Here is a 13,121-nt window from a genome sequence, read left to right as displayed (position 1 = left end):
ATCCTGGTGGTTGGGGATGCACAGGCAGGTGACCCGCAGACACAATCAAGAGTGTGGGTGGTAGGCGCTGAGGCAGTTGGGAAAGAGTATTCTGCAGGTACACCAAGGTTCGTACCCGTGATGGCGGGTAGTTTGTTTCAGGGGAGGGGCAGAGCAAGGGAGGCACTGAGGTTCTATTGGAAGAGTTGATGGACATGGCTCACCTCACTTCTTTTGCAACTTTTTGGACTCCTTGGGAGTCCATTTGAATGTGGATATGAAGAAGAGCATATGGAAGCATGAGTAATTGAGGTTCTCTTTACTACCTCTGGAGGAGTCGGTCGACCTAAAAAAGGATGATTAAATAAAATTAAAAAAAAATAGGCTCATGAAGGAGGTGGAGAGCTAGAAGAAGAACTACAGGAGGATACTGAAGATGTTCGGGAACTGGCTTTGAGGTTTCTGTGTTCTGGCCAGCGTTATTAAGGAAAAGGTGCTGGACGATTGTTCGTCGTTCTTTGGTTATGAGGATGGGATTCGGAACACCTATAGAATCTGTGGGGAGCTGGCCTGGGCCGCTATGACGAACAATTTAATCAGGGCTTGGCAGCTAATGCAGGTATGCGGTGGGATCATGATGGGCCAGAAAGCCTCACCCTGCTCACTCACTCAGCCGAGGTGCATGGGGTAAGCGCTTCCTCACCGGCCTTAAGGTAAAAGGGATGCTGCTGGCTGTGCACAAGTGCTCCGAATATAAGGGAGCCCACAGCCTTCTCCAAATGTTTTAAGGGGGAAAGGCAGGCAAGTGGGGGTACACAGGGCAGAACATGGTAGGCAGGATGATGCGCAGTTCCTCAACCATGGATTTTCACACAGGGTTTCAGATACCATTTGTTCCACAGGAGTTGGTGGTGTCCTTGAAGAACTTTAGGTCAGTGGCTGCTTTGCTGGAAGTATTGAGCAATAAGTTGAGAAGGGAGGTTAGTTTATGATACAGAGCAGGGCCGTTCGCCTCTGTTCTGTTTTAGGGTGTCGCGGTTGGAGGTGATTCCAAAGAGGGGGGCAGGTTAATTTCTAACCTAAGAGTTGGTCAGTCAACTTCGATTTGGACGGGGAGCTCTGTTCAGTATATTACACCTCACTTGATAACTACACCTCATTTGATAAGTCGGTGAACCTGGTCAGGGAGGCTGGACCCGGGCGCTGTTCACAAAAGTGGATATTGAGGCGGCTTTCGGTTGCTGCCGGTCCATCATGAGGGTCAACATCTCCATGGTTGCTGGTTTGGGGGGAGTTTTATATGGCTGTGTGTTTGCCAATGGGGTGCTCCATCTCCTGTGTCTATTTTGAGAAGTTTAGTACTTTCCTGGAATGGGTGGTGGAGTCTGGGTGCGACTTCCTGGTTCGACTTGTGTGCCGTTTCACAATACGCCAGGGGACTGCTTGCATGTCCTGTGGACAATGCAAAGAGTGTCTTGATGGCAGTAGAGAAGACTGAAGGCCTGGCCTCTTGCCCTGGTTTACTGGTTTGGAAAATGGCTATGGTACAGAGGGTACGCTGATTGTCAGTGGACAAGTTGCGAAAGACTAGTGGGTGATTTGCTTTTCGGACGATGCAGGATGTGGGTTGCAAGAAGGTGTGTCTCGTCATTCTAGAAAAGGGGTATGTATAGGTATCCATAGTGTTTCTGGTACTGCAGTTTGCCCAGTGGACTGCCTGGCAGGGTATCTGTCAGTGTGACTGGCGAGGGGCAGGGTCTTTGATAGTACAGGGGAATAGTTTGTCTCTTTTCAAGTTTCAAATTCTACAAGTAAAGGTTTGGCGGTATTGGGTCTTCCAGATGGGGGACTTTAGAACACATTCTTGTAGAATTGGGGCTGCAACTCATGGCGGCGCTCCTAGCTCTGGGGGACCCGGTCATTCGGTGTATCAGGGGCTGGAAATCCAAAAGATTCTGGACATTTGTATGGCCACATTGCTCGGTGTAGGATCTGGGGCCTGGTGTGGGCACGAAATACGTTGCCTGGATTATTGGGCACTCTTTTATCCACTGGTCCAAAAGGAGAGCTGCAGTTAGGCTACGGGGCTTACAGCTGGGCTTTCCTGTGGAACTGTTGCAGGCGGAGTGGTTCGGGGTCCGGGGTATGTGGTGGGATGGGATTTTGCCTATGGTGCTGCGTTTCATTCTCTGGGATAGCCCACCTGACATAATCGTGATTCTTGCTGGGGGGAAAGAAATGGGGTTGGTCCCACAGAGGAACCTGGTACTGGTGATGCAGAAGGACGTGCTGCTTATTAAGGAACTGGTCCCTGGGGTAATACCGGTTTGATCCAAGATGGTACCTAGGGTACAGTGGAGGTTTGTAAGGGATATCCGGGCGATGGAGCGCAGCAGGGAAAAAGTTAATTAGTTAAAGGGTGTAGTGGTGATGCATCGCCCCTGGAAAGGCAAGCGTACGTGCTTCATCGCTCCAGATGGGGTTCCTTTTATCGGACTGCAGTTGAGATTTTGGTTTTCTGGAATTACCTGGAGGAGGTAGAAAAGGCCTTATTATTGGGTGGGGTAGCCCAAGTAGAGTAAGGGGTCATTCGCTAGGGTATTGGCGTTAGCTTGCTCCTGGGGATGGACTATGGCCTCATAATGAGGATGTGGTGATAGCCTAATGGAGGCTTGGTGGAAGGTTTTGAGCTGGAAGAGGGGCTGTTGGTCTCAATGGAGGGGGGGGGGGGGGGGGCTGGGCAGACGGTTCTGTCCCAGAGGTTGGATCGTTTCCTACACAGGGATCCCTGGGAGCAAGCTGGTTCTGGAAAGGTTAAATTGTTAATGGTTAATTATGCTCATTACAGTCTGGAAGTTATTTAGGGGTATGTTAACCCTGTGTTAAACATTGCCATTGCCTAATGTTGTTATAAGGTTCAATATATATTTAATGTTAATTGGAGGCAATGACTGTTTTAATAAATAAAAATGTGGCATTTTCTACCCACTAAGTCTATGCCTTGTGGTTTGATTTATAGTAGACACAGCCTGGTACTCAAGGCTACAACTGTTATGTTTAGTTTTAATGAAAGTCTTTTTCTGTTACACAACAATGAAGACTTGAGGGTGTTAGTTGACATCAATGGATCAACTGAATAACTATTGCATTTTATGTTACAGACACAGGAAATTAACCCTTTAAGGACACATGACATGTGTGACATGTCATGATTCCCTTTTATTCCAGAAGTTTGGTCCATAAGGGGTTAAACAAGGATATTGGGGCACAACCCGCATTCCCAGTAGAGAGAGACAAAGAATGAGTATGTGTTGGGTATTAACTGTCGAGGTCCTGGGGCACAGTGATCAGGTTACAAAGATTAAAATGCTATACTTTTCAACGCATTATGTACTAGCACCTCAACAGAGATGTATTTAGATTTTTTAAAGGAACACTATAGTGTCAGGAATACAAACATGAATTCCTCACTCTATAGTTCTAAAGTAACTATTTAGGCCCCCAGCCCCCCTATCTCTGGTTAAAAAGGCGTGTTTACTTTCCCTTTTCCTGCGCTGTGTGCAACTGTTGTAGCTGGCTCCACCCCCTCAGCTGAGGTAATCAAACTTTCTGATCTGAGCCAATCCAATGGTTTCCGAAGGGAGGCTATCATGCATGCACGTAATAACGCCGCTCTGCACCAGTCAGCTTCTCCTCATAGAGATGCATTGAATCAATGCATCTCTATGATGAACATTCTGAGCCTCCATGTAGAGTGTGGACATGGGCGTAGGAACCCCCACAAATCTGGGGGGATAGCATTCTTACTCGCCGGGTATATTCTTATTCAGTAAACTGGGAGTTGTTTATCCCATTGTACACCGCTACGGAATTTGATGGCGCTATGTAAATAATAAAATAATAATAATGTTAAATTTTAACCCCTTCAGGACCGGCCTGTTTTTGCGATGTTTGTACGTTAAGGACCAGAGCAGTTTTAACACTTTTGTGGTGTTTGTGTTTAGCTGTAATTTTCCGCTCTCTCATTTACGGTTCCCATACAAGTTATATACTGTTTTTTTCACGACAAGAAGGGCTTTATTTACATACCATTATTTATATTATGTCATATATTGTATTTAAAAAAATAATAATAAAATATGGTGAAAAATAAAAAAATAAACATGTTTTTGGACTTTTACTTGAAAAATCTTTTACTTATCTACAAAAGCTAATGAAAAAAACTGCTAAATAGATTCAAAATTTTGTCCCGAGTTTAAAAACACCCAGTGTTTACATGCTTTATTGCTTTTTTTTGCAAGTTATAGGCCTATAAATACAAGTAGGAAATTGCTGTTTCAATATATATATATTTTAAATGTATCAATAGTGACATTGTTACACCGTTATCTGTCATAAATCCCCGAAACACACCTAACATGTACATATTTTTTAAAGTAGACAACCCAGGGTATTTAAAATGGGGTATGTCCAGTCTTTTTTAGTAGCCACCTAGTCACAAACACTGGCCAAAGTTAGCATTTATATTTGTTTGTGTGTTAAAAATGCAAAAAACGCTAACTTTGGCCGGTGTTTGTGACTAAGTGGCTACTAAAAAAGGCTGAACATACCCCATTTGCAATACCTTGGGTTGTCTTCTTTTGCAAATGGTATGCCATCATGGGGCTAATTCTCATTCCTTGGCTACCATACGCTCTCAAAGGCAACCTAACCAATCTGACAAATTTCAATAAAAAAAAAAAAAGTAAAATCAAGCCTTATATTTGACCCTGTAACTTTCACAAACACTATAAAACCTCTACATGTGGGGTACTGTTATACTCAGGAGACTTCGCTGAACACAAATATTAGTGTATCAGAACAGTAAAATATATCACAGCAATAATATCCTCAGTGAAAGAGCTGTTTGTGTGTGAAAAATGCAAAAAACTTCACTTTCACTGACAATATCATCACTGTGATATGTTTTACTGTTTTGAAACACTAATATTTGTGTTCAGCGAAGTCTCCCGAGTAAAACAGTACCCCCATGTACAGGATTTAGGGTGTCATAGAAAGTTACAGGGTTAAGCACAGTGCTAGCAAATTAAATTATCTGGACTTTTGGCCTGGGTTGGCAGGCAGGTCCCTCAAATTGCAATCATTAAAATTACTTAATTAGGTAAAAATATTACATAAATATGCACGTAGAATTTTAATATATATACATATTTATATATTTGACGTCTACGTGTATATTTATGAAATTATTAATGTAATTTTGTATGTGGACATATGTATATTTCGTATTATTTTATTTATTTATTTATACATAGATATATATATCATTACATTCTAAGTGTATTTTGATATAAATATATATATATCAATATCAAAATACTGTTAGAATAAAATTGAATATATATATATAATTTTTTTTAATTATTAAAAATTATTATTTTTTTGTTATTTATTTTTATTAACATATTATTTGTATTTTATAATATATATATACCATATATATAGTTATTATATATATTGTATATATTCGTGTGTAATTTAAATATAAGTGTATTTTTATATTAATATACGTATATATAAATATAAAAATACACTTAGTGTGACATTATATATATGATACATATACATATATTATATATAGGTATATATAGATATAATACATGTATATATATCATATATATATACACATATTATAATTTTTTTTTACACTGATTTTTTTGTTTTACACTTTATTTTATGATTTTTCACTTGCAGGGAGACTGCCTGTCAGCACAGACAGTCCCCCTGCAGGCAGATACAAAGACCCCTATTGCGGTCATGTGATCGAGTGATCACATGGCCGTGGGGTCCTGATCTGCCGAGGGGGGACTGCCCGGGCAGACAGGCAGTCCCCCTGGACCGGGAGGAGAGCTGATCGCCGCCGTGGGACCGACGGCGATCAGGTAAGTTGCCCAAAACCGTTATGACGGTTCAGGACCGTCAGCGGTCCAAACGCACGTTTTACCGCTGACGGTCCTGAACCGTCAGCGGTCCTTAAGGGGTTAAGTGTGTGTGTGTGAAATAATATAATGTGAAGCATATCAGTGTATCACATAGCTCCACAGCAATACAACTGACAGTAATGTGTGAGGTGCAAGTACATCACAGAACACCTCAGCAATAAAATGCATGGGAAAGTGCAGTGTGTGAGTGTATCACAAGCTCTACAGCAAAATAACTCACAGGAACGTGCAGTTTGTGAGTGTATTACAGATCACCTCATCAATACAATGCACAGGAATGTACAGTGTTTGAATATATATCAGCCAACCCAATACGTGGCAAAACACTGTGCTGCACCAATCAGCATCTCCTCACAGAGATGCATTGAATCAATGCATTTCTATGAGGAGTATTCAGCGTGAATGCTAGTGCTGCACGTTGTGCAACACTGGACTAGGAAGCACCTCTAGTGGCCGGCAGTAATGTAAATACTGCCTTTTTTCTGAAAAGGCAGTGCACTTACATTAACCCCTTAAGGACTGAGCCGAATGTACACGTTGTGAACAAAACAAAACGTAAACAAAACCTGGCATTTGCGCTATATGTCTGTCCAACCGTAATTCACCTCTTTCATATTAAATGCACCCCCCCCTTATTATGTATCATTTTATTCAGGGGAAACAGGGCTTTCATTTAATATCAAATATTTAGCTATGAAACATAATTTAATATGAAAAAATGGGTGAAAATAAGGAATTTTGTTATTTTTTTAGTTCTACATGACATTTTAACTGTCAATGTCAAAATACTGTTTGTTTTTACTGCAATAAAATACACATATTTGTATTCAGCAAAGTCTCACGTGTAAAACAGTACCCCCTATGTACAGGTTTTATGGTGTTTTGGGAAGTTACAGGGTCAAATATAGCACGTTACATTTTAAATTGAAATTCGTCAGATTGGTTACGTTGCCTTTGGGACTGTATAGTACCCCAGGAATAAAATTTACACCCATAATGGCATACCATTTGCAATAGTAGACAACCCAAGGTATTGCAAATGGGGTATTTCCAGTCTTTTTAGTAGCCATTTGGTCACAAACACTGGCCAAAGTTAGCGTTAGTATTTGTTTGTGTGTGAAAAATGCAAAAAACACAAATTTTGGCCAGTGTTTGTGACTAAATGGCTACTAAAAATGACTGGACATACCCCATTTGCAATACCTTGGGTTGTCTACTATTGCAAATGGTATGCCTTCATAGGGGTAATTTTCATTCTTGGGCTACCATAGGGTCTCAGTGCCTTGATGATGCCTAACAAGGCTGAAACGATCCTCTGGGGTTGCTGTGTCTCTCGTGCAGAGAGAACTTGCTGGCATTTCAGATCTAGACTGCCCGTATGGGTGGGACCAGTCTGATATGCTTCAGATATGTTCAAGATGAGCTAAAACCAGCTTGAGTTCTGAGCGGGACCCACCGAAGGGCAGGCTATTTCAGTTGCTGTCCGTTCTCAGAATACTCTTGCGACCCGTTTTTTGCTCTATGTACACTCCTTGTTTTATTGATTGCATGTAATATTCTAATTTACTGAGATTGTCGATTTGGGGTTTTCATGAGCTGTAAGCCATAATCATCGCACTTATGACAAATCATGGCTTCAACTATCTAGCTTTGCATGTAATGCGTCTATCTCATAGATTAGTGTGGCGAAACCAACCTCGCCACTGGGCCCTGGAGAAGCCTGTTTGCTAGCCTCCTACCTACTGACTATGGCCCCTGGGTTATTTGGGGCACATTGTACTGTATATTGCTGCTACTGGCCCTTTTAACAGCATCTATGGACATATTGGGACTTTTGGGACTACTGTCCCTTTAAGACTGTGATACATATTCTAGTGTACTGCCTGTAATATTATATGTGTATTAAGTTTAACCTGGGATATGTATGCAGCATTCATCTGATTGTTCGGTAGAATCACTCCATTTATTATATTGAGTGAAACTACCGAACAACCAGACCACCCAGGAATAAGTGTGCCTCCAATTACAGTTTGCAACAATGTTGCAAACGGGTAATTGGCAATCCGTGTAATGTATTCTTTGTCCTCTGGGTGGCCGCCATTCGGGAAACAAACACGTGGCGGCGGCCATCTTAAACTACCGAACAGCGGTGTTTTGCCGTCGAGTGTCTGGAACTAAAATCGGACACTTGACTAGGCAAACACCGCTTAGACCTCCATACTTCCAGAAATTCGTATGGAAACTACCGAATGACCCGCCGTTCGGTAGAAAGAACCCCACAAACAAGGGAATTCATTCAAACCCTCTCCAGGCTCTATAACACAGGCAATTCGTCTGTTTTCATTCCCTTGTTTGTGACCGACCGCAGGGCCAAAATGCATGGAACTGTTTTCGGATACTTTACCCATGCGGTCAGTCAAATCTTTGGAACCCCATATCTCCCGAACCATTCATCCGAATTACTTGAATTTTGGATATGTTGTCCCCCTGAATAAGGGCTATCCAGCGATGCTGGATTTAAAGGTGTACCCCCGGGTTTTGGGGTACATCCAGAACTTGGCTGAAAAAGTGTACCGGATAATTGAGTTTAATGTTATCTGAGGGGAGGGGATGTGTGGGCTGAACCATGTATGTGATTGGTTATTTTATGCCTCCCCCTGGGTGTGGCCTGTATGTGGATTATTGTAATAAAAGCCAGGCTGGATGAGACAGTCCGGAGTTCCTGTTTTACCCTCAAAGTGATGTGTCGTCTCATTATTGGGGGGAAGGATTTATTGCATGCTGTTCCAGTTGACTGCTAGGAGTACAAGCCTATTCGTATGGTTCCTATTCAATGGTCTACAGCATTCAGATGCTTGGGAGAATTTAAAAGGTTTCTCGGATTCGGTGATTGTGGTGTCTGCCAGAGTGCTTGGAGTCCTCAGGAAGCGCTAGGAGCATCCATTAACGGAGGTACTCAGTCGGGGTGCCAGGTGATCCGTTACAATTAGTTTCCCCTTTTACATTGCATTACTGAAATAAATGAACTTTTGCATGATATTCTAATTTTTCGAGTATCACCTGTACACAACCACATTAAGTTGCAGTTCTGGTGACTATAGGGTCCCTTTAAGGAAATTAATTTTGGAAGTTGGAGTTTAGCTTCATACAGGTGAAATTAGACAACTGTACCACTTCTAGAACTGCCTGCTAATTTAAGGAATAAGATCAGCATTGAAACAGAGTTTAGGGGACATCAAAACGGAGTGAGTCATGTCCTGGTAATAGTACTGACTGTGCATGCTGCACTGTTAGTGATAAACAGCAAATGCACTTACATTAAATATTAGTATCCGTGCTGGGAATCAGCCCTATTGGTTTTGCACAAAGAATAAAGAATAATCCACGTATAGGTGTAAAACAGATATTTGGAGTATATGCATTCTCTAATATTTCAAAGATAACTTACAACTGTAGTTATGAGAGGTTTTCCTTGCAGGAAGCGGCCAGCAATTTGACGCTGGATTTTGCAGAGGTCGAATTCTTGTGTGGTCCCCTGACCGCTCTGCATGCTGTACTGACAGTTGGACAGGATTATGGGCATTAGATCTCTCTCCATGTCGTAACTAATCACATGCAGATCCATCACGTCAGAAGCATTAACAGAGTATCTGAAGGTAAATATCATGAGAATTAAGTCACACTTCTGGCATTGTATCCATTCATTGTTAATGCTATTGATCAGTCTGAAGATGTACATTAGCCCTTTTGAAACAATGTAAAAAAAACGACCCTACCTCTGCTCCTCTTTGGTGAAGTTCTTGATGGCATTTACTAAACTGTTGTGTAGGGTAATGAGGTAGTTGACCAGGGCAGTCGCACAAAGCCCCTTTTCGTGTCGACGAGGAAGAAGGAAGGAAACATCACTGCTCATGGTGAGATCTACACACGTATCTTGAGAAAGCTTTATTTCACCTGAAACAATTAAACAGAAAATAATAAAAAGAAAGTAGTACTTAAAGGGACACTGAAATGCACAAATACAAAATAAATAAAAATCACTGTTTAGGGTCCCTTTAAATGCCTCTGCCACGTGTTCTTGGAGGCGCTGCTTGCTATGGGCCATGTAAAAAGACTTATAAAAGACTGTGATCAGGAGTATAAGCTTTCGCAGTATTAACACGGCTGTGGGTGTGAAAAAGGTGTTCCCCAACACCCTGAAACAAGATAACCAATATAACTGAATCAGTGAAACGCGTTTTGGTCGACTTCCCGATACCAGCATCATTTGTATGTATTTTTTATTTTATTGAATACATGTTTTAATTTTATTGCAAGCTGGTCTAGAGGAACTCTACTTTCTGCTACCAAGAAGGGCAAATATCACCCTAAATCGATATATTTGCACATACGCTGAGAGCCAAGTTATAGGTTCCTTAGAAGGTGAGCAATTACCTGTATCAATACTATATACATTGAATATATTGAAGGTCTCTACACCAGGGTTGGCTTCGCTTCCCTGTTTTTTTCGTCTTTTTTCCTTTCTGAGGTTGTGATTTACGCAAGATAGGTGTGTGTCACCTTAAAGTACACGTCTGCATACAAGATCAGAGCCGATCATCCATAGGCTCTGAATCATGTGAGTGCGTCCTTATTAGACATCTATATAGTACATTTGCTGTACAGTGCTACTCTATATTTGTATTCTATATATTTTTTAGGATTCTACTACTGTTGTATACTTTAACCCCTTTAACCCCGAGGGGTAAGTGTATTATTTAAGCGCTCCACTCTTGAACACCATTTCACCACTGTGTGAGGGAATGGTGTTTCCTTTGTTGTTTGTTACTTTATATTAGGACGAAGGGTTCCTATTTGGGTGGTAGCTGCTACTTCATTGTAATCGTTTTTACACTATACAAGCGCCTATTTTACAGATATCCATATATTTTCTAAGATAACCAATATAAATACTTAGATCACAATAGGTGCTACGTATACACACCACTACCCGTGTATAGACAGTACAAGTGATATATAACAGAAAAAAATACTTATGCATATGTAGACATGTGTGGATAATATTCCATATACATATCCTAAAATAACACAAAAGAAAAACAATACATAGTGTATGTTGTGGTAACCAATGAATGAATATTAGGTATATAAATACACTCACAGATTACAGAGCCGTGCCAGACTCTGTATATAACGCCCAAGGGTGTCTGATAGGCAATATTGAAGGTCCTGGGTGGTTGTACCGATTCCCACAAGAATCAGGAAATGCAGCAGTAGTAATGTAAAATAACAAATTTATTCAGCTATAATATAAAATAAAATCAAGCTGTGCAAGTCCCTAAATGGTGACACACAAGCTGTAGCGCATGCAGACGCGTTTCAACTCCGTCCGAGATTTCATCAGTGCATGAAGAAATGTATAAGCTGCTTTCCTTTTAAATCCGCCGCTTGTGGGACTGCCGAACACGTGGGCGGAAGTTCGACGTCTGACGTCACTTCCGGCGCCAATTCAGCCTACGAAGAGTACTGTCTATACACGGGTAGTGGTGTGTATACTTAGCACCTATTGTCATATAAGTATTTATATTGGTTATCTTATAAAAGATTGTGTTCGTGCTCTTTATCCATGCTGTTCAGGAACCAAACAGGCGCACAAGCCAGAGACCACCCGGGTCTAATTGACAGTTTGTAACACCTTCCACCGCAGTGTTCTAAGTGTTTGTCTGGGTGGCTGCTGTTCACATGAACGACCAAGAGGTGGCGGCCATCTTGTTCCCGCGAACGCAGGCAGCAGTGTTTGGCCATGAATCTCATGGAACTGAAATCGGACACAAACTCCTGAACACTGCTGGACTTCCGGCATCATCTGCGTTGGGTTCTACACAACTTAGAAGGGCACTGTTCAGTGGAAACGTTTCTACGAACAAGGGGAACAAGCTCCAGGGCAAGGCTATTAACTATGTTTGGTAGTTTGTTCAGTTTTAAACTACCAAACTTGACCAACCGTTAGCACTGAATTAATGGAACTGTTTTGGGCATAGGACCATGTGCACGGTCGGTCAAAATTATGACTTCCATGGAAATCCCGAACCCCTGAACCAATCTGGGTGAGTTTTGGATATGTTGGTCCCCCAGATTGGGGCTATCAGCAGATATTGTTAAAATGTGTGTTTTCTGTGCCTGGAGATAATGGAGTTTAGTACAGTTCCTGACTCAATTACCTCTCAGACACAGGGGAGGGGTTATCCTGTTTTGTGTGGGAGTGTCCTGGACCTGAGAGACAATGCAATTACAGTGTGCACTTTGTCATAGTCCCCTCTCAGGTCCAGTGGGGAATGCCCCTGGAATATCTTATGAAAACCCCTTGTATGGGGACTTGCATATAAGGCCAGTTGTGGCTGCTAATAAATCAGTTCCTCTTTACCTTAAACATAGAATCTCATCTCATGTTTGGAAGGAACAGCTATATTCACTCTGGGAATTGCTACATCGTTATACTCCTTTGGATTATAATCACTTGCTCTTTTAAGAGCATACCTGCTTTTACTCTCTGGACTGGGAGAGGTCTACCCACTGGAAGCTGGATCCTGGTCTTGGGTCCAGGGTGGGTGGAGGACAGCGAGACCCCAACCAAGCTGTAATGCTGGCTGTGGGGAGTATGGTGGTTGTGGTGTCTGGTGGAGTTCTTTGGAGTACTCAGTGAGCACTAGGAAGCAGCGATCTGCGGAGGCACCCAGTTGGGGTGCCAGGTGGTCCTCCACATAACCCAAATGAAAACTTGCATATATTTAATTGTGCATTTTTATCATTGCATGTACAGTATCTCACAAAAGTGAGTACACCCCTCAAATTTTTGTAAATATTTTATATCTTTTCATGTGACAAAACTGAAATTACACTCTGCTACAATGTAAAGTAGTAGGTGTACGGCCTGTATAACAGTGTAAATTTTCTCTCCCCACAAAATAACTGAACACGCAGCCATTAATGTCTAAACCGTTGGCAACAAAAGAGAGTACACCCCTAAATGGAAATGTCCAGATTGCACCCAAAGTGTCAGTATTTTGTGTGGTCACCATTATTTTCCAGCACTGCCTTAACCTTCACGGGCATGGAGTTCACCGGTTGCCACTGGAGTCT

The 13,121-nt window shown here is 41.8% G+C and overlaps 1 protein-coding gene across 1 annotated transcript in view; it reads right to left on the bottom strand.

Moving 5' to 3' along the window:
- The window catches only part of LOC134585306 (E3 ubiquitin-protein ligase RNF213-like), a 105,736-nt gene that overhangs the window by 61,598 nt on the left and 31,017 nt on the right, over positions 1 to 13,121 (bottom strand). Inside the window, exons 12-13 of the mRNA XM_063440727.1 lie at positions 9,758 to 9,935; positions 9,430 to 9,631 (exon numbers count right to left, since the gene is read on the bottom strand). Coding sequence (XP_063296797.1) covers positions 9,430 to 9,631; positions 9,758 to 9,935 — 380 coding nt within the window. The remainder of the gene's footprint in view (positions 1 to 9,429; positions 9,632 to 9,757; positions 9,936 to 13,121) is intronic.

Source organism: Pelobates fuscus, unplaced genomic scaffold, assembly GCF_036172605.1.
Source record: "Pelobates fuscus isolate aPelFus1 unplaced genomic scaffold, aPelFus1.pri H_1, whole genome shotgun sequence".
Taxonomy (NCBI): Eukaryota; Metazoa; Chordata; class Amphibia; order Anura; family Pelobatidae; genus Pelobates; species Pelobates fuscus.
This window is presented reverse-complemented; position numbering and strand designations above follow the sequence as displayed.